Source organism: Podarcis gaigeae (assembly GCF_964106915.1).
Source record: "Podarcis gaigeae genome assembly, chromosome: 10".
Classification (NCBI taxonomy): domain Eukaryota; kingdom Metazoa; phylum Chordata; class Lepidosauria; order Squamata; family Lacertidae; genus Podarcis; species Podarcis gaigeae.
The window spans coordinates 23,141,872-23,167,751 of NC_139686.1; the positions used below are offsets into that span (position 1 = coordinate 23,141,872).

At 45.2% G+C, this 25,880-nt stretch overlaps 1 protein-coding gene across 7 annotated transcripts in view; it reads right to left on the reverse strand.

Annotated features, from left to right (window-relative positions):
- Positions 1-25,880, reverse strand: part of HIPK2 (homeodomain interacting protein kinase 2) — a 166,983-nt gene that overhangs the window by 25,305 nt on the left and 115,798 nt on the right. For 4 of the 7 annotated variants that reach the window (XM_083699995.1, XM_083699997.1, XM_083700000.1 and 1 more), the window contains exons 3-11: positions 25,757-25,880; positions 22,784-22,903; positions 21,485-21,571; positions 20,678-20,862; positions 18,361-18,523; positions 16,604-16,826; positions 11,515-11,636; positions 5,254-5,396; positions 2,193-2,372 (exon numbers count right to left, since the gene is read on the reverse strand). In XM_083699995.1, the coding sequence (XP_083556121.1) occupies positions 2,193-2,372; positions 5,254-5,396; positions 11,515-11,636; positions 16,604-16,826; positions 18,361-18,523; positions 20,678-20,862; positions 21,485-21,571; positions 22,784-22,903; positions 25,757-25,880 (1,347 nt within the window). The remainder of the gene's footprint in view (positions 1-2,192; positions 2,373-5,253; positions 5,397-11,514; positions 11,637-16,603; positions 16,827-18,360; positions 18,524-20,677; positions 20,863-21,484; positions 21,572-22,783; positions 22,904-25,756) is intronic. The other 3 variants (XM_083699998.1, XM_083699999.1, XM_083699996.1) reach the window with 1 other exon arrangement.

The window sequence follows — 25,880 nt, forward strand, 5'->3', positions numbered from 1 at the left end:
ATTTCATCTATAATAGAAGTAGGCATAATTTTGAAGTTGAGGCAAGCCAGTCTTGATGCAGTGAGAGTGCAGTGCTTTCATATACTCATATTTTATTTTATCTTATTTTTTTAAAAATTAAGAGGTTCTCTCCAGCACAGGAGAGGGGGAGTGCACAGCAAAATGGTGTCATGCCACAAAGCAATCACAATAGGAATGGAATAGAAATGAACGATCTCATTTCCCCACATATAAGACTGAAGGTATCCAGGGGGTATTTCATAGTGTGGGTAATGGCTTCGGTTTGTTGGAATGTCACTAAAATCCCATCTTCTCAGAAGCCTATTCATAGTAGCAAGGTAAAGTAAAGGATCCCTGGATGGTTAAGTCCAGTCAAAGATGACTACAGGGTGCAGCGCTCATCTCGCTTTCAGGCTGAGGGAGCCGGCATTTGTCCACAGACAGCTTTCCGGGTCACGTGGCCAGCATGACTAAACCGTTTCTGGCACAAAGGGCCATTTACCTTCCTGCCGCAGTGGCATCTATTTATCTACTTGCACTGGCGTGCTTTCAAACTGCTAGGTTGGCAGAGGCTGGGACAGAGAACAGGATCCCATAGTGCGGATTCAAACTGCCAACCTTCCGATCAGCAAGTCCAAGAGTCTCAGTGGTTTAGACCACAGAGCCACCTGTGCTTCTAGTAGCATTTGAGTTTATATCCCCAGTTTAAACAAGGAGAGAAGGGAAAAGAAATAATTAGAGAGCATTAGCAGAATACCCTTGAAATTGCAAGATACTGGTAACTTCCAAGTGTCATTAATCTGCGGTAGTTTGTATAATCCATTGCCTCGTCTGCTTCTTATGAACGATACGATCATCTCAAACATAAGGCACAAGGCATCCTCTGCCATCACACTGTCTATATTTAACTTGATCTGCTCTCTGTGTGTCTATGTCTGTGTATATGTGTATATACACACATACGCACACTCATTCACTGAAGCAGAAATAACAGGCCTTTAAAAGTGGTTCAATATTCTCCTATTTTGCCAAGACATCACTTTAATGGGTTTAAACAGGTCCAATTGCATAGGCCTCTGTTGGAGTGGCTTTCAAACTTCCTCGTGGGAAACAGAGCAGAACCTTCTGCCGTGCATGTGGAGTATGCTAATACTTAATACTGAAGTCCCATCAGAGAAATTCTAAGCCAGAGGGAAGGAACTGCTGATGCACCATTTGCACTCTTGTCAGTCCCCTCTCCCTCTGTGGCCATTCCAAAAAAGGTGGCACATCAGAAACTGTAACTGGAGCAAGTGGGATCTGAAACAAAATACCTCAGGGCTCCTCTTTAGTGTTCTTCCCAGACACCACACCATCTTCCTCTGCACTCCATTCTCTTCTGCCTTGCCCCCATTTCCCTCTCCCCAACAACAGAGTCTAAGGATTCTGGGGCTACTGGCCATGCCTAGTCCATTGGGCTGCTTGGGTTTTGTTTTTTACACCCTGTTCAGCCCCCCCCCAATATTTTTCCTACATCTGCAAACCTTGAGGTCCTACTGGTTTTTAAAATTAAAAATATATATATTATTTTCTTGCAAATCCACAAATTTACTTTGCAGCCTTTGTCAATTCCCTCTCAGACCTACTGCTTCGTCCATAAATAAGAATTACAGCAGCCTAAAGGGTCATTCCAGGGCAGTGCCACCTCTTAATTTTATTTGTATACTGCCCTCCATCCACAGATTCCAGGTGCACAACATAAAAATGCAAGGTGAAAACACACACACACACACACACACACACACACACACACAAAAATACATAATGAAAACAAGAGCAAATCAGTAACGCCCACTCAACCCCGCTCCCACAGCACATTAATTTCCATGTTTTGATAAAGGCAGCCTGATGTGCAGCAGGGTGGTGTGTGGGGTGCCTTTACTGAGGTAAGAGGAAGCAGATGGATTTAGGAGGGTCAACAGCCCCATTCCTGATCTAGTCCAGGGAAAGGGAATATGTGTCCCTCCAGATGTTGCTGGACTCCAACCAATCCTGACCATTGATCATCCTGGCTGGAACTGATGGGAGTTAGGAGTCGCAGCAACATCTGGAGGGCCCCAGGTCTCCCACCCTGACCTAGTCTCTCACCTTAACCACAATACCTTCCTTGTCTCCCTCCTTTATATCATCCCCGCCCCCTTTCCGATGCATACCTTGCTGATGACTGGTGTTGTTTATTCTTCCGCGAGGAGGTGGTGCTGGTTGGCTGTTGCCTCATGACGTGAGCGACACCCACGTTTAAGGGCTGGGCTGCTGGAAGGGTGACGTGACTTGCTAAAAGTGCTGGCTGTTGCATGATGGGATTGTAGTGGCTTCCGTGAGCGTGTGTGCTCCTGCGAGAAAAGCGGAGAGAAAGGTGTTTTGTGCATTTTGAGAAGAATGCTCATGAATGAATGACAAACACAACAGCGCCCCAGAAAGCTCAATGTAGGGTATTTCAGTGCTGGCATCAGGTTTTTGTAGAAATACAGTCGTACCTTGGAAGTCGAATGGAATCTGTTCGGGAAGTCCATTTGACTTCCAAAACGTTAGGAAAGCAAAGCGCGGCTTGTGATTGGCTGCAGGAAGCTCTTGTAGCCAATCAGAAGATGTAGAAGCCCCGTCAGACATTCAGCTTCCAAAAATAGTTTGCAAACCAGAACATTCACTTCCGGGTTTGCGGCGTTCATGAGCCAAAACGCTCGACTTGCAAGGTGTTCAGGATCCAAGGTACAACTGTACTGACTTGACCAATGGCTCACATGAGGTTTAGCCACAGGCTAGTATTCTTTTCAGTAAGATGCACTGCTCAGTGCTGCAGGTAGGTAAGTTTAGATTTTAATCAGCCTTATGGGGAGCGAATTACGGGTTCTTTAGACGGCAACACGTTTTCTTTCACTTACTGCAACATGTGGCATGGCAGCCCTGCTGCATATGGGGCCCATCCTGCTCATTCTGCTGCGTGGGTCCCTGGACATCTCCCCCAAAGTTCTACCCCAGTAGCCCCACTGACACAGCCTCTTGCACTGCCATAGTTCCTTTGATGCGCATTCGCATTACAAGAGCAAGGACTATTTCTGACAATGGATAGAGCAGGGGGAAGACAGCAACGTGGGAGGGATATCGGGGAGGGGCGGAACTCCACCAGAATTCCATCTGCCTGCTGCAAGTTTCAAGCTTCCATTATTCGCCTCGGCACAAAGGCTTCAAAGAGGGCAATAAATAAGTATCAACTTCCATCCGCAATTCCATGGAAGCAGTTAGTGATCCAAGAACAAAACTGCAGAGAGCTTCTGCAGCGTGTGCCGACGTACAAAGGAGAGTCGTCCCTATACAGCTTTTAAGAAGCATTTAATGGGGGAAGCAAGCAAGAGGAAGCTCAAAGATCATAAAAGGGCTGCTGCCGGTTGCTCTTTCTGAGAAGTCATTTTGCTACAAGCACAGAGGCTGAGGAAGCACTCCTGGAGAAACGGTGGCTTTTATTAATGCCTTATTCTTAGCCTCTTGCAAAGATCAGTTGGGTGCCGGGTAGGAGAGGCAGTGCCAGCCATCTTAATGTTTTGTCTGCAAAACTATATTAAATGGTTTGTTTAATATAGTAATGCATCCCACAGTGTGTGACTTGTGAGAAATAACCTTTTCATTTCATTTCTTGTTCTTTTTTTAAGAGTTTATGTGCATGTTGACCCTAGCCCACGAGAGCTGATCATTTGCATCTAGTCCCATATTCAAGACTTGATCATTTGCATCTAGTCCCATATTCAAGGCTTGGCTTACAGCATCTTAAGGTAGCAGCAGGTTGAAGGCTGTTATGCACAAGCTTTTCAAGTAAGCACCACACACATTAGGTTGCTTACCTTCAGTGCTGCTGAAGCACTGCTTTTCTGCAGTTAGCTTGAAAGCGTAATTAAAATGGAAGTTCTGCTCAAGCTCTTAATATAGTACTATATTATCCAGTAGCTTCCTTGCCCATTACTAATATTCTCCTATTATGACTGTTCACAAGTTAAGTTCCACTCAGCAAAGATCCCCAGCAACATTAATTAAAAGCTTCCTCTTTGCAGGTCCTGCCTAACTTATGGCTACTTGCTGACTGCAGCTGGAGGATTTGTGATGAAGAACCTCTTGAACAGCCTAGCTTAACTGCCCCAGCGTCAGTTTCTGTACCCACATGAAGGATTACCAATTTCTTCTAATTGCTTTTTCTTTTTCTTAAACAATAAAATAGACTCATTCTCTTCACATTCCACCACTCCAACACTGTACTCTCCAATGAATTATGCCCAACATCTTAGCATTATTCCCAAAATATGGCAACACACTGGACATATGACTCTAGTTGTGGCATAGTCAATGTTGAGCAGAAGCGGGCAAGCAAAGCACTACTAAGTCTTTTAAGGCCTTGTGTGCCTTTAATTAAATGTTTTTGGTTTGTAGGTCTTGCCCAGGCAGGTTGGCGCCACACCTGTGTTATTGTTGCAAAAATATTTGTCAAAACTCTGGCCTAAAGAGATACAAGACACTCCTGAAAACTTTGCAATAAAACAAAACCAACAAGTTTGTCACTTGGTCGCTACATAAAAAGAGAGCAAACAATTTTTTGGGGAAAGGGCTAGTGTAGAATTAACTTTCATTCGGTTGCCTGGGACAAAAAGTAGGGAAGAAATCAGAAGAGTTCAAGGTAGTCATTCTTTTTGACCAGGGATGAGTTTTTCACACAAGGTTATGGTCTTCGGCCTAGAAGACCCTGGAGTGAATCTTGCAATTTTCAAAGCAGTTTTCTTTATGGGAAACAGCTTCTGCTGTTTATATTAAAAATGTTATACACACACAGTAGCAAAAGGTGGGGTGGTGGCACTTAGCCGACCTTCCTGCAGTGAAGTCAGTGTTGGTTATGAGGAGGGAGAGTGGTAGGGGAAAGTGGCAGGGAGGCTGACACTGTGCAAACACGCCAGCAAGAGCAACATACTGGCTCCTGCTGGTGTGTTTGCACAGTGCCAACGTCCCCACTGCATTGCCCCTCTCCCTCTCTGTAAGCAGCAGCGACTCCACTGTCAGGAAGTTGGATAAACCTCACCACATCCTGCCATTCACTACCGTGCATACGAAACAAGCACCCGGGAGTTATGTGCTTAGCTCATGGAGCCATTATGCAATGAAGATGGGATCACAGATACTGAGGCTCTCACAAAGCTGGTACCTTACAGACAGATACAAGTTTTCCTTCCTGTTTACCTCCAATCTGCCAGGGGCTGGGTCCCTGCCATGGTCTCCGGAATTACAGTTGCATGCTGGACTGAGGTGTGGGCGGCTACCCCAGTCAGCTGTTGCCAAGCTGGGGGGAGCAGGATCTGCTGAGTACCGCTAGGCCAGGCTTGCTGTAGAACAGAACGATCACAAAATTCAGTGCCAACCCGTACTTTTTAAAGAAGCATGTTACAAACTATACCGCACAGAACAGATTCAATATAAGTTGGCAGGGGGGAAAATCCCATGGAACTAATTCAAAGGCAACAAGCGTAGCTCAGTCAGTTTTGGACAAGGAAAAGAGCAGCATGCTATAAAGTCGAGAGGACGTCAACCCAACTTTAAACCAAGACAAAATTGCTGGTATTAAAAGCTTAAGTGCAAATGGACGTTTCTTATCTGTTGCAGTGGAAGCAGCATAATCCTAGGCAACAGGACTTACTCTCTTGTAGGGGCTGCAATGCTGAGCAGACTTACTTTGGAAGTAAGCTCTATTGAACCCAGTTAGCTTCTGAGTAACTATGCACAGCATCAGGCTGCAAGGGTGTTTCGGGCTGCGCTCTGACCTCAATGTCTGTGTTCAATGGAGCTTACATTTGGGAAAGTATATACTGGATTTCACATGCACACTTACTAGGGAATATGCTTCACTGAACCCAATAGGACTTACTCCCAGGTATGTGTGCACAAAATTGCAGCTATTCACCCTAGCAGGCTTGCACACTTTTACTCAGAAGTCCAAATGAGTTCAAAGGGAGCGAGATCAGCCCAATGGCCCATCTAGCCCAACACCCTGTTCACACAGTGGCACCGAGATGCCAGTGGGAAACCCTCAAGCACAATGGCACCCTCCCCTCCTGTGTTTTCCAGCAACTGGTATTCAGAAGTGTTTCTGCCTCTGACCGTGGATCACTCCTGAGTGGATCCTTCAAAGGATCAGACTCCCCCCCCCCCCACATCCTTTATTATTTTATTCACATAATATACATTCTTTACAACAAACAACTCCAAAATAAACAGACAACTCCAGAATAAAATCATATGTAACAAAACCATAAGTCTCATGTTTTCATTTACACTGATCTCCTCTCCGATACCTTTACTTGATATTTCTTGCTGCTTTCTGCTTTCCTTATAGAATCTTTATGAAAATTTAAATCTCTTAAATCCTATACCAATCTTTAAGAGTTTCAATTAATCCCTTCACCTCCCTCCCCCACAGCCCAGTACTTCCCTCCACTATTCACTTTATTTGTTATTCCATCCTTAATATATTATTGTCCTATCTCCTTGTGCCTTTTAAACTTTTGCATATTAATTTTTAAGCTCCAGCACCGACTTTTTTCATGTATTCCTTAACGCATTCCCACTCTTTATTAATTTTTTGATTAGAGTAGCCTCTAATTGGTGCTGTTAATTTTGCCATCTCTGTGAATTCAAGAAATTAGATTCTCCATTCTAATAATTCTGGTATTTTATCGGTTTTCCAATTTTTTGCCACAACGATTCTGGTTGCCACGGTTGCGTAAAGTAATACATTCCTTTTACATAGGATCAGACTCTTGAGTGGGATATTTGAGATGTTACTGTTTGACTTCACCCCCGGAAGGTGCACACTTCCATTTTCTCCCAAGCCGGATGAATGCCAACCAATCCCCATGTGCCATTTGACATCAGTGACTTTAAAAATGTCGTGGGGACTTTTGAAGTAATAGAGGCACTATATTATCAAGTAAGTGTTCGGATTGTGAAATGTTAGGTTCCACGAAGTCCTCTTTTCTTTTGGTATCTTCTAAAGTGGTGCTAGGCGGTGCCAAGGCCTGTTCTGTGTGAGCAGCCTCACTGCCATGTAAGCATAATTCTGCACAGACTGTCACCTAAGACATGCGCAAGTGTCATCTTGCTCAAATGACTCAATTTTGGAGTCATATTATATTTTACAAGTAGGTCACATTCAGATTCCCCCTGCATGACACGGCAGGGCAACTTAATCCCTTCTGAGAACAGATTTAAGAAATGCATGTGCTAAAAGATTTGCTTGCTCCTGGAAACCAAGGGTGGCAGCTTAATACCCACAGCTGTGAGCACTCAACACTCCGAAGGCCGAAATTCTGCACAAAAGCACTTTGGATTTTACTCTCAAAAATAATGAATAATTTGTTTCAGGCATTCAAGAATCGGGAGCAGGCTTTCTTCCTAGCCGTTTGCAAGGAAAAGGTTAACTGGGAGAATCCAGGCCACTGGTTTGACTGGGGCGCCATCCATTTCCATGGCTAAACACTCATTTTGTCCTCAGATAGCCAGATAAAGACTTGACCCTATGCATGCTTACTCGGGAATTAGCCCCACTGGGTTCGGCCTGATCCTACGCACACTGACCTGGGAGTCAGCTTCGCTTAAAGTCAGCAGGACTTGCTTCTGAGTGAATATGTAGAGCAGAGATTGGGAACATGTGCCCCTCTGGATGTTATTAGACTACAACTCCCATCAGCCCTGGCCCTTGAGTTTGCTGGCTTAGGCTGATGGGAGTGGGAGCTCAACAACATTTAGAGGGCCACACGGTCCTCACCCCTGGTGTATAGTCTGCATGGTTGCCTATGTGTTTCTATCCAACAGTCAGCCCTAACATTAGTACGGTGACCACCTCGGGTAGCTAACTCATGAAAGGGGAGAACATTGTTATTCATTTGTTTTTATTATTATGGTTTTACTGCCAGTGACTTTCTCTCTCAGGTACCAAAATAACGTGGCTGGTCTTGGGTACTAAGCACCCTCACAGGGAGGGGAGGCATTGCTTGCTCTGCCTCGGGCAGCAAAATGCCATTGTGGGCAGCATGGCAGGTGAGTCGCTGCTACTTACCAGAAGGGGTGAAGCAGCAGTGAGGTCTGCAACATTCAAACACACTGGCTGAATGAAGTCGGCACTGCTGCTGGTGTGTTTGCATTACTCTGCCCTCCCTACTACCTCATTCCTCCCCCACTTGTTAAGTAGCCATGATTCACCTGCTGGGAGGTCAGGTAAGTGCCTCTGCCTTACCATACCACCTGTGACTGGCAAAATGTATTGAGCTGGCATTAGTCTACATTCTCATGAAAAACCCTGATCTTGTGATCTGTGTGTGTGTGTGCGCGCGCGTGCGTGCGTGCGTGCATGCACACACACACACACTTCTCTTCCAATTGTTAAGGAAGAAATTCAGGTTCTCTAATGCAAAATCTGATTCCCCTCCCCACCAATAGGACAAGCCCTGACCAGGAATCATGGCGGTCCTACCTTAATAGGTCATATCTCTTTAAGAAACTGCAGCTATGCTTACAAAGAGTGCAACCAGAGCTGTCTCTCACCTGTACAGTCAGGCAAACTGATATAGTTGCCTCGTGTGGGTAAAAACAAATCCTAAAAGGTTGGATGTGATGACTGATTTTTCACCACCTGCTCCAGGAGTTGCATGCAGCACACTTCATCTGACTTGCATATCACATTTCCTGCAATCAACATCTCTGAAGATAATATACCAGCTTCAGCCCATCAGCCTTACCCTTCCAGTGATGTTGGACGTAAATATTTCACAGTATCGGGACCTTAAAGCAGGGTTGCTATTTCCCCCCTCCTGCCAAAAACTCAACAGGCACAGCTTTCTACCTACTGGGGACAGCTGCACCTTTTGAATTATTGTTTGTCATGAAGCTCTTAAATGCACAGCATCTCAAGCTAGGAAAGAAGGTGGCAACATAGAAATGTTCTTCAAAGAGGTCAGTTTCTAAATTGAGAGCTGTGAGGGCTTAAGCATCCATAGAAGTCACAGCCTGTGGGCCAGAAGCCCTTTTCCCAACTTGGTGCCCCTTCAGATATTTTGGGCAAAAATTCCCATCATTCCTGAACATTGGCCCATGCTGGCCAGGGCTGATGGAAGTTGAAGTCCAAAACACCTGGAAGGTACCAGGTTGAGGCTGGCTGTTACCTGATAGTTTCATGTGTTACGTGGAATTTATTCCTTTGACCCTCTATATTAATTGTTTATTGCCGTGATGTTTTGAAACTCTAGATCCTTGCTTGGGACTACCAGTTTCGTTTGAAAAGTTCAGCGTGGGGAACCTATGGCTCATCGGACGTTGCCGTACAACTACCCTTCTGTCACCTGTCACAATTAATCATGGGAGTGGCCCTTTATGAAAGTGCAGGATTAGTTTTTTAATTTTTTTGGGCTCCTGCAGAATGTAAAAATCCCAGGCTGTGCTCACACTTCAATCTGTAGCCACTGTTTAAGTGGTACAATGATTCTACGGACAGTCTCCACTGCTGCCTTAGCGTTCGGCTTAGCCCCGTGTTTTGAGTCTGTCTACTGGGATTGCCAGTTGTACTAAGGCCAACTGAGAAGTCTGGAATATGTTTGGGGTCTGAGTTTTGAAACTGTACACGCTCACAGCCAGACCATTTCACACGGTGCTTCGGTCCAAATATTTTACATATTTACGTTTGCAATATTCACTTACTTTCTTTTAGCTTGGGGAGGAACCAAACCCTCCTCCTTTTGAATTGCTCCCATTTATTTTATTTTTAAATGAGGTGGGTAGTTCTGTCTTTCCATCCTGCCGTCACCCCCCCTTCCCCTCGAGTGTACCACTTGGAAAAGGATGGCGCGCTTCTCATGGAGGTGGACTTCATTCATGTCAAAGAGGCAGCTGCTTAACAAAGACTCTTCATGGGAACAGGAGGCACCACTTAGTTAATGAAAAGGAAATCAGGCAAGCTTCAAGTTCTTTTCCATACTGCCTTTCCCAGATAAGCTGGGCTGGCAGCAGGCAAAAGGAAAAGGACTGAACTAACACTCGCTGGAATGCTATCCAGGCAAGGCAACGCTTTGGCAGGATTTTGGAGTCTGCTGATGCCTGAGAACGCTGGAATGCTCTGGCATAGACAACGACATTCGCTCTGACGCACTGATTCAAAGTGAATTAGTCTGGAATACAAGGGGGCTCATATAATGGGATGGTCAGAGCCCCCAAGGCTGCATATGCACGGCTACGTTTAAAGCACACGGCTTTCCCCAAAGAATCCTGGGAGCTATAGTTTGCTATGGCTGCTGGGAACTGTAGCTCTGTGAAAGGTAAACTATAATCCCTGGGATTCTTTAAATGTAAGGTGCGTATGCAGCCTAAGTGTCTGGCAGCACAGCCTAAGTGTTTGGCAGCTGTGGTCGAATGCCCTGCAGCCTGTATGGAGCTGCCTTATAAAGAGTCAGACCTTTGCTGCACCTGACCTAAAATGACCTCGGCTATATTCCTAGTGCACCATGTTCAGTGATGTCATTATTAATATTTAGACTTTATTTCCCTAACATAATGAAGAGAAGATGTAGAACAGATCGTTCATCCTCAATGTCTTTTTTTTTTTTTTGTCTTTGGGACAAGTGGATTTAAAAAAAACGGAGAGATAGCAAATTCTGTGAAACTGCATGGTGTTCTCAGGCGCCATTAGGCTGAGTTCATAGACCACTTAAAGAATATACAAATTTGTCAGCCCAAATTCATAGGAATCTAAATGAAACAAGGTCAAGAAATATCAATATATTATCAACATTTTAAAATCGGCAATCACCATGAGTAGGAATCATTAAATGTGAAAAAAAGGAATACCGTTGTGTTGTGGAATCATCTTATTAAATGCAGATGTTCCTCACTGTCAAGGAAGGGGCTCCCTGTATTTTCCTATGCCTTTTATTTTATGTCTCACACGCGTAAGTTTTTAATTAAAGTATTCACACTATACTTCGTAAACTTCTTCCCCACCCCTAGCCCTTTTTGGCCCTTTTCCAACCCCTGGGTTTTTATTCAACCTGATCCCAGGGGGTCAATAGTGACAGCTTTGGGGAATCTGCATTAGTGAGAGATTCTAGGGAATTAAAAGCTGGTGGGTAAAAAAACTGCAGCATCATGAACCCTTTAATAGTCAAAATCCAAATTAGCATCCACACACAAGCGGCACTCTCCTAATTAATAAACTGAAAAAATAGTTGCTCTCTGCATCCAATTCTTTGCATTATGACTGACAGCTTACAGTAAGAGCTGTTCGACAGTGGAATGGATTTCCTCGGAAGATGGTGGACTTTTCTTCCTTGGAGGTTTTTAAGCAGAGGTTGGGTGGTCATCTATCATGTACAATCTAGTTGAGATTCCTGCATTGCAGGAGGTCGGAACACATGACTCTCAGGGTCCCTTAAACAACTCTACGGTTCTATTCAAATTTACCTGTGCTAAAAGTCCTGGCTGGATCTGAAGGGGCTGAGCCCCAGGAGCCTGAGTGACGATTGGAACAGCGTTCTCCATCCGGACTGAATACCCAGCATGCTTTGAAGGGGACGTCTGTAACCCTGTGCAATGAAAAGATAAAAAGTGTTAGCCATCATCAGTTGCTTTTCTAGGAACAAGCACCTTAAACTCTCCTGCGCAACTCTCCTCTTTGGCCAGACGGACTTTCTGGTTGACAATCATGCCATTTTATCACATCAAAACCTGCCATTTGAACATGTCTCTTCTCACATTCCATGTGCTGGCCGAAGCGGATTACTCCTGGTTTAGGTGAATAAATTATCACTCAGAACCTTGGACCGGAACGATTCAATACAAGTAGAAATACAAAGCACATACAGAAGCACAGGTCAACGTAACGTGTTTCACTAAACACGCATACAATAAAAGAATTGGACTGTAAGGCTTCACCACCCGAACACAGGGCCCACAGACCCTCCACATAGATTAATATATGGGTGCTACAAATACAAGGGAGAAAAAGAATACCTCACTCACCCCACTAGGACTTTTTTTGAAGGCTGGCTCCGCTATTTCCAGCAGTACCTCAGGCAAATAATCATTAGAAAGGAAATTACTAGCTTTAGATTTCATAAAGCCTGAAACTGTAATTCTAGCATCATCACCACCACAGCTCAGATCTATCAATTTATTTCAGGAGAAATTTGATTTTCCACTAGCTAGCTTTTTCTTAGGCAGGAAGGAGTTTTTCCTTTGTATTATTCCACCTTATTGCTCTCCACAGAGTTCTCCGCAATGTCTGTACACGGTTATAATAATATGCCAACCTAGACTGGGCATTCAATTCCAGTTGTGGCCTAGCCAATGATAAGCAAAGCTGGACCCACTAGGCCAGTTTTTAGCATCTCTGAAAATCAGGCTCTACAATCCTGTGAATGCAGACTATACCTCAATCCAATAAAGGAGGCTCTTCAACCCAGATCCTTTTTTGTTTCCCTCACCATTTGAGGTGGGACAGACGGTTCCTGCTTGGTGGTGGCGCCGTTACTGTGGAATTCTCTCCCCAGGGAAACTTGCCTTGCGCCTGCCTTGACATCTTTTGGGAGTTCTTCTTTTCCTGGACTGCTTAAAATCCATTGTGAATTAATTTTATGCTGCTTTTACATCTGCAGACTCCTTTTATGCTACTTCTGCTGATTGTTTTAATGTTGCTGTTTTAATCTGCCTTCTTGTAATTTAATATATGCAGCAACACCTTTCATACACCGTACGCTCAAAAAAAAAAAAAAAAAAAAGAGTCATACCCAACCTTACAAAGGCTTAGTGGTTTTGACTTTTTGTAAGTCAGCCTGGGAAGCTGTTGGAGGGTGAGGTATAAATCCCTGTGAGAAATTAAATTAAATAAACAGAAATGAGGACCTGCCAACTCAGAGCAAATATGCTGCATTCGGAAGGCTGAAAAGAGCATACCGATAAGGATATAAGTGAGTCAAATGATATTGAAACACTTTGTGAGCATTCAAACTTTCTTGGTTGATCTTGAACCACCGGCAGTCGCTTTGCCCTTTCAAGTCAACACTGAAACCGCAATGACAGCAACAGAGGAAAGCCAGATGGTTGTGACGGTAACAGAGGAAAAGCCAAGTGATTCACTGAGCTTTCCATCACATACTGAAGAGGCCAGCTAGCTTCAGTGTAAATGTTAACACACAACCAGGCAGAACTACATGTTTTTTGGCTGGGGTGGAGAAGTGTGGTACCTAGTTGAACACCAGGGGCTGGGAACTTGTGGGCCAAGACTAACCCACGAAGGGGTCCAGTTTGACCTGCAAGGTCAGTTTACCCAAACCACAACCACCCGCAGACACCACTGTGTGCAGTTACCAAAAAGAGTGCTGCTGGAATCAGCAAGTCCACCTTTCTGTCTCCTCCCCAAAATCACCAAACACCCTTCTCCCTGCCCCAGTCTGGGACATATAACCCACACAGGGTTTTGCCACTTTTGAATGGACCCCTGGGAAGTGGGCATGGTGGCTTGACTTCAACAGAAACAAGCGGAAACAATTAAAACTTTAAAAAATCCAAAAACTGACAGGAAGAGAGTTTCAACCCCAAACAGCAACACCGGGACATAGAAGACGAAGGGCCTGGATATGAAAAAAACAACATCAAAACAAGGGAGAAGGAACAACAAAAAAGGAGGTGCGTTTCCATTCCCTTCTGAAAAAGAGAAGAAGTTCTGTGCCTGTGTTTTTTTATCTGCTTATGTTTTGTGTTGCTTTGAATGGTTGCTACTGTCCTTGAGCCATTGGGATGGGGTGGAGTAGAAATTAAGCGGAGTCAATACATCTATTTTTGTGCCACTTCCCAATAGCTTCCCAATACAGGCTGGCTGAATGCCACAGCTGAAAAAGAGACATCTCCGTCTCCGGAGGAAGCGCCGCCTGTTGCTACACACAAGGGGAGAAATTAAGACTCCAGCAGCCTGTCATCCTTTCTGCCGTCCTGCCTTTTGAGCTGAAGAAATAATTGAGGATAAAAATTTGCCCAAAATAGTCAAAATGCCCTTTGTAGCTTTTGTAAATAAGACTCAGGGGACTTTTCAGGATTTCACCCTCGAGCTCTTTTATGTTATTTTAACCCCGCATAAAAAGGATAAAACGTCTGCTGCACAGCAGTGCGCCGAGACATCAATATCTGCAAAGAACTTTAATATCTTTGGATAAAAATGAGACAGAGAGAGAGAGAGAGAGAGAGAGAGAGAGAGAGAGAGAGAGAGAGAGAAGGAGCCAGGTGGCAGCAGCGCAGGCTGCCAGAAGGCAGCAGAACCCAGATGTGTGCGAAGGCAGGGACAGCTCCTGGGTAGAAGAAATTGGTCTTTTCTTCAGTTTCCCTGTCCCAAATCCCACCAAGTAAACCCCCTCCCAAAAAACTGACCATGGCTGTAGTGCACTGCAACCCAACCCATGCACATCAACCTGCACCCTTGTTCAACACATGTGCCAAAGGTTAGGATCACATCACACAGCTGTGTATTGGGTGCAGCTATACTGATGGGTCAGGGGAATATTCCATCTTAGGCAAAGCTTTGATTTATTGAGTCGTGCTTTTCTAACCTGATGGCTTAGTCCTGGAACTTGCAGGGTTTCAACCCTGCCCAGATCTCATTCCTCAGGTGAGGGGCAAGAGGAGCAGTGTCCTCCAGAAGATCTCCACCCTGCCCATGTTCCGGAGGAGCCATCGAATCTGGACATCCCTTTTCCCAGGAGTAGCGGTCCCCTCACCGACTACCTAGGTCCCTGGACATTTCTCATCTGCACACCTATCCCACCCTTTCTCCCAGGAACACAGGAGCAGAAGATTCAGTGAGATAGGCACGGGCTTCAGAAGTGGCCAGTTAGCTGCCCATGAGGCTACTCAGCAGAGGAGGAAGCACATGAAAATACCTATTGGAATCAGGGCCTGACTGAAAGCCAGGAATAGTAGAGCTTCCAGCTCTTATGTAGGCCTCCAGTCTAAGCTCTCATCCAAGCTCCATCCTTCCTGACCCAAGGAAAGAGGCAGTTATTCTGCTTCTTTATGGGTCTGCCCAAAACACATGTGGTTTCCCCTAATGGGGGCAAATAATAGCTTAGCAGCAGCAGCAGCAGCACTATAAGCTTTTCTGAACCAATGCCCAGGCTGAATCTATGAAATTATCTGCAGGAGGATTATTTCTCAGTCGCGTTACTAGCCAGGAAAACGGAGTTAGTTAACACTCCAAGAGAGACTCATTTCAGACACCATACCTGTAAGGGCACCGAGCGGAACAGGTTGGCAATCAACCAAGCATTACTTTAACCCAAGCCTCATAGCACTCCAGCTACTAAACTACTGCAACATGCTCTGCGTGACTTTCACCAACGACATTTCGGAAGCTGCAAAGGGCCAAGGAAGTCTTGCTTTCTCATGCAGCTGCGTCACCAGGAACATATTTATGCTACCACTTCAGGAGATATGTTTTGTCTCCCACAGACTTCTTGAGTATTATTAAAATACAGTGGTACCTTGGTTCCTGAACGGCTTAGTTGTCAAACAAATCGGCTCCTGAATGCCACAAACCCGGAAGTGTTCTGGTTTGCGAACATTTTTCGGAAGCCAAACGTCTGCCGTGGCTTCCGCTTGAGTGCAGGAAGGTCCTGCAGCCAATCGGAAGCCAAGCCTTGGTTTTCGAACTGTTTCAGGAGTCGAACAGACTCCCAGGATGGATTAAGTTTGAGAACCAAGGTACCACTGTACTCAAATACTCCTCCGTGAAGCTCCAGTTCAGATTATACCAGGTCAGACTGGCTAATCTGTCTAGCCCAGGGGTCTGCAACCTTTAAGACAAAAAGAGCCACTTGGACCCATTTCCGAAGAAAAAAAACCTGGGAGCCACAAAACTGGGAAGGTGACGTCGGGACGGTGCGTGACTAACACACGCACCACCCCCATGCGACGTCACAGCCAGTACAGCACCCGCCACAATGCGCCTCCTCCCCTCGCTAGTATCCGCCCCGGAGCCGCGGCAAAGGTGTAAAACAGCCACATGCGGCTCCGGAGCCGCGGATTGCCGACCCCTGGCCTAGTCCAAGATCAACTACCCTGTTTGTCTGTGGCCCCTCAAGGTCTCAGGAAGAGCCTTTCCATCTTTTTACTGAAGCTCCTAAGGACTCAGCCTGGGCGGCCCTGAATGCAACACAGGTCCTCTTCTTCTGATTGGTGGCCCCTCTCTGGTTGATGCTGCCTCCACAGTCAGAGGCAGGGGTGCATCTGAACGCCACAGGAGAGGAGAGTGCTCTTGTCCGAGGGTTCTGCTTGTGGATTTCCCACGGGCATCTGGGTGGCTGGACTAGATGGGTCTTTGGTCTTGGCTAGCAGGTTCTTCTTAACTTCTACCTGGGTTTCGTTTCTCGTTTCTGCCTGCCAAGCATATCTCCTTTGTCAATGCTAGGAGCATCCCAGAGAAATGCACTGGCCCGATAAGCAGAAACGCTTCGAATGAGACAAGGGAATGGCAGGTTTGTAGCAGATAAGCAGCGTCTCTTACCTTGGAAGCCTGGAGGACACACGATGAGGGCTTGCTGGAAGGGGTCGGGGCGAGCACATATCTGCGCCGTCCCCGTCTGCAGGGGGACGCTCCTCTGGGCCACCGCGGCCATGGAGGCTGCCGAGGGCTGGTAGAGTGCAGATTGGTAGTTTAGTATGGAGACTTCAGGGTTGGCTAAGGAAATAGTGGCACTGGTGGTGGAGGTGGGAGCCAGGGTGGTGGCCTAAAGGAGTGGTGGGATTTAAAATGGAATAAAAACATAATATGAAGGAGATGGCAATGTTGGAAAAAAGATAATAATAATAATAATAATAATAATAATAATAATAATAATGGAAGGTAATATAAATAAGGCAAGACAACAAGTTGCAAAAAGGGAAGGCAAGCAACATAAAGAAGGGAAGCAGAAAGAGGGGAGGAGGGTATAAGTAAAAAGGTGGAAGCTAAGGATGAGTAAGGATGAAGACTTTTCTTTAGCCATTGCATGCACCACTGTTCTACTCATGATTGAGAAATGACCAGAATACAACAACAATGGCAACAACTGGGGAGCACTGAGCCTGCAGCCCCTCCCCCAAAAGCAGCCGGTAGCATCAAGGTCAGGAATGTGTCATTGCCAACATCCCCTGCAATGTGTGTGTGTATGTGTTTTGTGGGGGAAAGGAAGGATCTACCAGTCCAATTCAATATACGTCTACTCTGAAGAAAGTACCACTACGTTCATTAAGACTTCATCTCGCGTAATCGGGCAAAAGAATGCAGCCTGCATTTCTTGTGTGTCCGTATATGAGAAAGAATGCAGCAGGGTAAGTGCGCTGTTGTCATGCAGGCACAGAATGATGCATATACGTTTCTGCCTATGAAAAGGAAGACGGGGAAATATTTTTATGTGTTTAATTCCTTAATCCTATAATGTGTGTGAATGACTTGATCCGCAGTTGGTTGCTTGGCTCACTTTGATGAGTTACCTGCTCGGCACACCGGCTGTTTTCCGCTTTCTGAATGAGGCTTGTGGATTACATGACTCTGTAAGGGCCTTATATTAGGCGTGGGTGACAGCAGGATATTTGCAGGCATATGCAGTTACTAGATACTGGGAGAATTTTTGGTGTTTCTGCCCTCTGACACGTATGGCGCTGCCTGCGTATCAGATTTAAAAAAAAGATTTTTAAAATTATTTTTTCAAGAAAGACGTATTCTGTTCAAGAATTTGGATTCTTTAAAACCAAGAACGTCTGCTGAGGGTGAGTGGGAAGAAAACTATATATGCAAACCTATCTTGTCCCTCGAAAGGATATTTCCTTTTCCTCCACCTGTAGAGGTGGAATGACAAAGAAGGAAGTCTATCAGACTCTCCTCATGAAATTATGGACTGTTGAGGGCAGCTATGGAAGCTATGGAAGACTGAAATAATGGCCTTATAGTGAGTCAATTGATTGGTCTGTTTACTCTGACTGAGAGAAGCTCTCTTGGGCAGAGAGGGCTTTCTTTTAGGTAGAGCAGCCAGGAATTTATTGTGGGTCCCTTCGCTGACCTCTCGCCCATCCTATAAATTGCAAGTGCCTTTCTTTTGCACCAAATGCCAAAATCTTGTGATCACGCAGAGTGGGGAATATACAGATCCCTTTCCACTAATAAGAGTTAATGAAGAATCTGGTGAAGTCTTTGTGTGTGGAAAAGCTTCAAAGAGCACTGGCCAAGCCTGCATATACACACGCAAACACACACAGAGACTGCATTATGATGGTTCCCCTCACCTGGTTATGAACTGTATTGAGCTGGTTGTTGAAGGTCATGGTAAGGTTGGTTGATGTGCTTGGGGCCACGTGGGTGATGAATGGGGTCTTGCTCTGATTCACTGTGTCGTACATGTTCACCCGCCGCTTGCAAATCTCCATGTTCTGGAAACAGGACTTGACACTGTTTATGAGAAAGAAGGCATGAAGAAGCAAGAAAGCCAAAGGGATACTGCCCATTTCACCACCGATGTACATACACCAAACTTAAATTGTTTGGTAGACATGACTTCTTTCCAGGAAATAAGAGAACTGCTGGTCTGGCACAGGAGTGGCAAGAGGCAGCTAGTATTCTCAACCCTATCAAACTCGCCATGCTACAGTTCCTGGGATTGTTTGAGGGCAGCTATGGAAGCTACTGTTACAAAACAGAAACAAGGATGTAATGTTGGTATGTTCCAAGGCTCAAAAGCATCACCATGATCTGTACTATCAATGAAGCATCAGTTGCGAATCATAGCCTATTTTCTGTGCAGTTTACATTGTTGCTTGTTGTCCTTAATCCTTAAAACCACTCCAGCCCCGAAACCAAACCTCAGCAAGTTTAAATATTCTAGGAATGCCAGGAAGAGGAGAAGCCCCTGCACTGAAACACACTACAGAGAGCAGTTCCAAAGCTGAGTCCCTGCTACTAACGTGATCCCTGTATTAAGCAGACTCAATGGACACGCCTTACCATTTTCTGCCCCTTCATTTGTAAGGATCAAATAAAATAAAAAGGAATGCAACTTTACGACAGTTTGGATGTCCTGCATGAGCACATTCCCTTAGTCGTGCAAAGAAGCTCTACTACAAGAAATATATTCTCTGGGGTCAGTAAGTCCAGCTTCCTACTTTGTGGCAAAATTCCAGAGAGATCAATAACTCCTGACAAATGCTCGTTCAGACACCTCTTAGCGTGTAACTACAGGTTACTTGAAAACACCCAACTGCTGCTGAAAGCAAGAGTCCCGTGTCTTCTCGCCCTCCTGGCCTCTGTCATGCTTAATACAGCTTATCTTGTCTTGTGTTATAAAAATGGAACTCATAGCCAAATGACATGGGGCAAGGGCAAGCAAATGCAAAACATCATGACATCACAGCAGCAGGCAAGTTGCGCTTCACATTACAGAAGTGTGTTAATGAGGCTTGTGGCTGCCATTTTCAGAAGTGGTTTCCACCCTCAGGAAAGGAAGTGTTTCCATGACTTCCCTCAGCAACTTTGGCCACATTCACACCCTTCATTTAGAGTGCTATTAAACTACTTCAAACAGTCAACGGCTTCCCCGCAAAATATTCTGGGAAGTGCAATTTGTTAAGGGTGCTGAGAGTTGTTAGGAGATCCCTATATTTCCCTCAGAGAAGGACAATTCCCAGAGTTCCCTGTGAAGAGGGACTGATTGTTCAATAACTCTGAGAGTTGTAGCTCTTGGAAGGGGATAGGAGCCTCCTAACAACTATAAGCAGTCTTATAATGAACTACAACTCCCGGAATTATTTGGCGGAAGCCATGACTGTTAAAAAGGTTCACCTGGTGCATTAATTATACAACTTTAGGCACCAAGTGAAAACGTCCCTCTTCAACCAGGCCTTGGACTGATTAACATTGTACAGCCTTTTAAATGTGTCTGTAGGAAGGGGAGGTTTTTTGTGTGTTCTAACTATTAATTTGTGGTTTTATCCTGTATTTTCATGCTGTGAACCTCCCTGAGATCTTTGAATGAATTTATTAAGTTTATAAATTTAATACAAAATAATAATAAATAGATAAAATAAAAGTGGCACCATAGTGTTTTAAAAATGTATAGTGTGAATGTGGTCTTTCCTTTAAACAAAATTTAAAAATTAAATTAAATAATTTAATTTCTTGAATTACAAAAGTACATAGCGTATCTGTTTTTTTCCAGTAACAGAAACTTTTCTCTCACAGATTCTGGCAGTGAAACTTCTGATTTTGGAGTCCACTCACCTACCTTATCCTCCCGCAGAGTTATTGCATGAAAATTAATCCTACCACCTGCAAAAGGTAGGGAACAGGTGAACAAGCCACTAAAACATATTGCTCATTCCTGAATAATGTCTCACTGGCCCAGAGCTGCTAAAGCAACTCAGTTTAGGCCTTGTCAGGATCAGGAGATGGCAGCCACACTTATCAAAACATTCTTGCCATGATAATGGTTTTCCTGGCATCCGGGTTCTGTTGGTATTCACTCTGCTTGGCTGCGACTCAAATTCAAAGCACATTTGAGCAGACACTGCTCTGAGACTTGCAACCCAAAGTAGAGAGAAAGGAGCTTACTGGGTGCTATGGGGGAAGTCCAGCAAGTGCGTCATGGTGACAAATGGGTGGTTGAGGGTTTCGATTGGTGTTATCCTCTTATCCGCGTCTATCGTCAACATCTTCTTTAACAGATCTATGAACTCCCGCCGGTCTGCCTTTTCAACCAACATATCGCTGCCTTCCAAGTCTGTTGTCATATTCACCTGAAAGGAAAAAAACTGAATCAGTAGCAAAACTACATTTCTGGAAGTCCTGGGCCTAGAGAAATCACACCCAACCTGATGCCTACACATGTTTGGCAGGATCCGGCGAAGAGCCTACGAAAGATCAAAGATTCACAGAGTCCTCAACCGTGCAGGCAAAGCTAGCATGCAGACAGTCTCCCCTTGTGCAAGTTGCTTCACAGCAGGCATAGGCAAACTCGGCCCTCCTAATGTTTTGGGACTACGACTCCCATCATCCCTGACCACTGGTCCTGTTAGCTAGGGATGATGGGAGTTGTAATCCCAAAACATCTGGAGGGTTGATTTTGCCTATGCCTGCCCCAGAGGTTATGACAAATGCATGGAGGGCTCTTACATGTACTGCGATATACACACATAAGGCCCCTTCACATGGCACCAAAGGCATGGCCGAGGAATATGACCAGTGAGTGCAGCAGCAACAAATTGAGCAGACCCACAGGAGTGCCCCCCCCCATATTATTTAAGCATATAACACCAAAATTCTCCAATGGGAGTTTGCGCAAGAATGGAGAATACACTGTTATCCTGCGGTGGGTTATTTGGCTGGATATTACCCTGAATATTTCACCAGCATTCTTACCTGTGCCATATCATCCAAACAATTGAAAATATACTTTCTTGCTTCTTTTGACTTGATCCCCGTCTCTGCCTCATGATCATCCGGTGTCTGTTTAGAATCAAGAAAAAGTCAGTTACCTGCATCTGCTCTGAACTCTATTTAACCTTCATTGCTACTCCAGGTAGGCACCGCAAAACCTTCCACCCCTTTCGGCCGAGCTCCCAAGTAGCATTATTGGCTGTTTTACATATTGGACTGCATATTGGACTCACATGAAATTGCACAGGAATTGAAGTAAATCCATGAGTTTCGAGACCGCTGCTAAATTTTCATCAGATGTGAGCTGCAGACTCGGTAACACACGGTTGTAGAGGGAAATGGTGGCATCCTTCCCCTATTCAATGCTTGTGTAAAGCTTTTTTACATTTGTGGGGGGGCAGGGAACAATGTCATGCTACTAACAGAACGGATGCAAGGAATAGATGTTTGATCACTGTAGACTTGGCTTTGGTTTTTTGGGGGTTGCTCCCATACTCAACGGACGCGGGTGGCGCTGTGGGTTAAACCACAGAGCTAGGTCTTGCCAATCAGAAGGTCAGCGGTTCGAATCCCCGCGACGGGGTGAGCTCCCATTGCTCGGTCCCTGCTCCTGCCAACCTAGCAGTTCAAAAGCATGCCAGTGCAAGTAGATAAATAGGTACCGCTCCAGCAGGAAGGTAAACGGCGTTTCCGTGTGCTGCTCTGGTTCGCCAGAAGCAGCTTAGTCATGCTGGCCACATGACCCGGAAGCTGTATGCCGGCTCCCTCGGCAAATCAAGCAAGATGAGCGCCGCAACCCAGAGTCGGCCACGACTGGACCTAATGGTCAGCGGTCCCTTTACCTTTACCATACTCAACAAATGTCAACCACAGCCTTTCACCTCACTATATTTATATTTATTGTAAGAGCAATGTGGTGGTGTATAGAATTAGTTTCAGGATGTTTGGCCTGTGTTTGAAACAGGATGATGTATTAAAGGGGCTTTTGGTATGATCCGGCATGGATCTTCTGATGTTCTTATGCAAAGAGACAACATCCTCTCCCAAAACAATCCCAGCATGGAGATGAGGAGGAGTCCAGCCTACTTCACTGAGCCCTTTCTATGAATCTGCACACATTTGGAAGACCTGAGGCATTAATTTGCCAAGCCACCCAAAAGCCACATCACATTGTTGTAGCAACTGCCTATCAGTCCGCCTTAATGCCCACAGGCCTCAATAATGTTTCAGCATTATGAGATGCAGGCCCCAACGAAGGAAGCTGAGAAGCAACATCTTCACCTTTAGCCTCCACAGCGGATACGGCGAATCTGTATCTCTGTTGAAAAATCTTGTAGTCTTCGTCCCTGCGCTCAGTAAATACTCAGCTGGCAAGCCCTGCGTTTGCGAAATATATCGGATCTGTAAGAGAAGGATAAGAAAGAAGCCCAGATTTATCTTGCCGGGATCTGTAGTAGGTTGGGGGCTGGAATAGGGGAGGGGGGTCTTTAGGTATCTAAAGCAGCAGAAGAAATAATGGGAGGAAATGAGAGTGAGGGCATGGAAAGTTTGCCTCAAACCAAGGACTGAAAAGGAAGGCAAGAGCCCAAAAACTTTAACCATTAGTAATATTTATGATGTATTAAGAGGCTAAATAACTAGGTGCTATAAAATTATCTTTCCTTCTGCAGTTAAACTCCACCACACTCCTCCTTTAGCCTTTGAAGCCTGCGGACATACGTTGCTTTATCCATAAACTGCAAAGATAAAGGGAGAGCAGTGAAGGTATAAGAGTGTGTGTATGCCTTGCGGGCATGCTTTATTTGCCAAAGAGCCTTTTACAACTTTGGCTTTGATCCTCAAATGTTAATTTCAGGAGGACTTGTTTGAGCAAGATCCCATGAAGGCCGGGTTGCGTCCCCTCCGCCATCTTTTTCCGACTGAAAGAAGTTTAGGTCTGTATGTTCCATCCCACTAAACAGATCTCACCACGGACAACTGGTAGCCCCAGGGCACATCCTACATGAAGATGCACCCAACCACTTCAGTGGGGTTCAGATGAGAATCACAATGTGGATAGGAAGGCATAAGAATAATCGTCTACACTACTAGACAAAGAAGCTGAGGTCAAGTGCATCCTTTGGGTGCAGCGGGTCCCAGGAATAAATCCCTGGAGTCCCTGGTTTTAAGAAGAAGCAGACTGAGACTCTGGAGAGCTGCTGCCCGTCAAAGTGGACAGTACTGTGCTGGACCGATAATCCAACTTGGTACAAAGCACACCTTCCTAAGCACCCATTAGCTATATGAGCAGAAATCTGTTTCCATGGAAGGCTCTTCTTTGCTAGATTGGAGCATATTTGCTGAATTTGTGGTATGGCCATTAAAACTCTTCTGTCTGCTTGCCTCGTAATGGTTTTAAAACATGAACCTATTTTATACTGCGAATGTGTTCTATTTTCTTTTGACTGTTATTTGATTGGTTCTAATATTTTTAGAGCTGGTGCCAATTATCATAATACTGTCTACTGGTTTAAGCTGCCATTTTTGTTTTTTATATTATTATTTCATTATTGCCAAATGAACAAACAAACAAATTTCTTGAACAGAAGCAAGGAGGCGAACTGGGGCTTTGAACCAACCATCTTCCAAATGTCACCTCTAGAGAAAGTCTGAAAGACCGTGGCAGTGAAACTGGGAACTGGGAAAGGCAGCTCCAAATTTTGAAAAACTAGATTTTGCATCGACTTTTGTGCTGATTATAGTCGCAGATATTTGGCATTCAATGGATGGTTGAGTAAAAGGTAGGGTTGCCACCATTTTTTCTGGCCTTGCTCCTGTTTCTTTAAGCAGCAGCCCGATAAACAGAAAAATTAAGCAGGCAAAATGTTCTGCAGCATGGAGAGAAGCGATGTGCAAGGCTTTATCTGCTTAATGCCTTTGTGTCGTACCACTGCTAAAGGCACTGGAACAAAACAGGCGATAATGCCAGTAACAGGCTCACCAACTTTTTTTTCTGAGAAGCTCAACAGCTGCTTGACAATAAGCAAAGTTTGTGCAGGCAACGTTTTTCCCATCACTGTGCTACCTTCAGTGTTAAACCGAACGGTGGGCTCCTAGAAAACAACCTAGCCCAAGGATCTCCCTGCCCTTTGACTTAGGCCTCTGCTGCTGCCTCCCCTATGGCGATGATGCAAGAGGAGTGTTAACGTGAATGAGCGCTCACTTGCTTCTCAATCCTTAGTATGGGAATGGGGAACTTGCAGCCCTTCTGAGGTTCTTGGACTACAATTCCCATCATCCCTGACCGTACTGGTTGGGGTTGATGGAAGATGGAGTCAAGCCATGCCTGGAGGGCCACAGGTTCTCCACCTCTTAGAACATGTCTTCAGTGGCAACAAGAGGCAACTGATACTGCAATGTAGATAACAAATAAACCTGCATTGATACTTGCTGTTACAGTAGAGTAAGGATGCCTGCTTTGTTCACTGTTTGACCAGACACCCATCTACAGAGCTTCCTAGCCACTTGGAAGTAAGACTCTTGCTTGACAGATCACCTAGGCGGTCAGCCCTTAAAGGCACAGTACTACCAAAACACTACAGACGAACAATTAAAAAGTGGTCTCAGGAGTTAAAAGTACAGGTAAGGTCATTTCAAGATAGTAAGGAAGAGTGAAGAGGAAGGAGGGACATAAAGACACATGAAGATAGAAAAGGACTAGAGTCATACACAATCTTTGTCTTTATGGGAACTGCTGGTCCAAAACCGAGCTGGCTTTCCACTCTTAACTCCCAATGCAATAGATAAAGAGGTCTCACCACAGAGTTACAGAGGTCTCACCACAGGTACAGAGTGGCACTACTTGTTGAACTGGGGCCATGCGGCACCTTGGTGTTGCAGTGGGAGATAAGAGAATGTAGTCTGAAGTTACATGAAACCCCCACCTTGATGAAGGCAAGCTGGGCTGGGGCTGGTCAGTGACTGGGTGACCAGCAGGAAACCATATCTGGGCTGCCTTGGGTCCCACGATGGTGGAAAAGTGAGATATTATTGCCATAAAATACTGTAAACAGATCAAGCAATCCACACACCTTGTTCAACACACTCTGGCCAATGAAGAATCATGACCAATGGCAGCTCAGTTTCCCCCCTGAAACTCCAGATTGCGTGTCACTCTTGCCTCCCCCCCCCCAATTCCCTCCTCCCCTCAATCTCTATGGGAGGAAAGTACGCACCACTCTTGCCCAAGTAAATAAAAGAGGAAGCAATACCAACCTGGTCGTACTCTGAAGCTCCTGGATATAGCGGCCAGCCCAAGAAAAGCTCTGCAATTACACACCCCAGAGACCACATGTCAATTGCTTCACAGAAGGGTAAACCGAGGATGATTTCAGGGGCT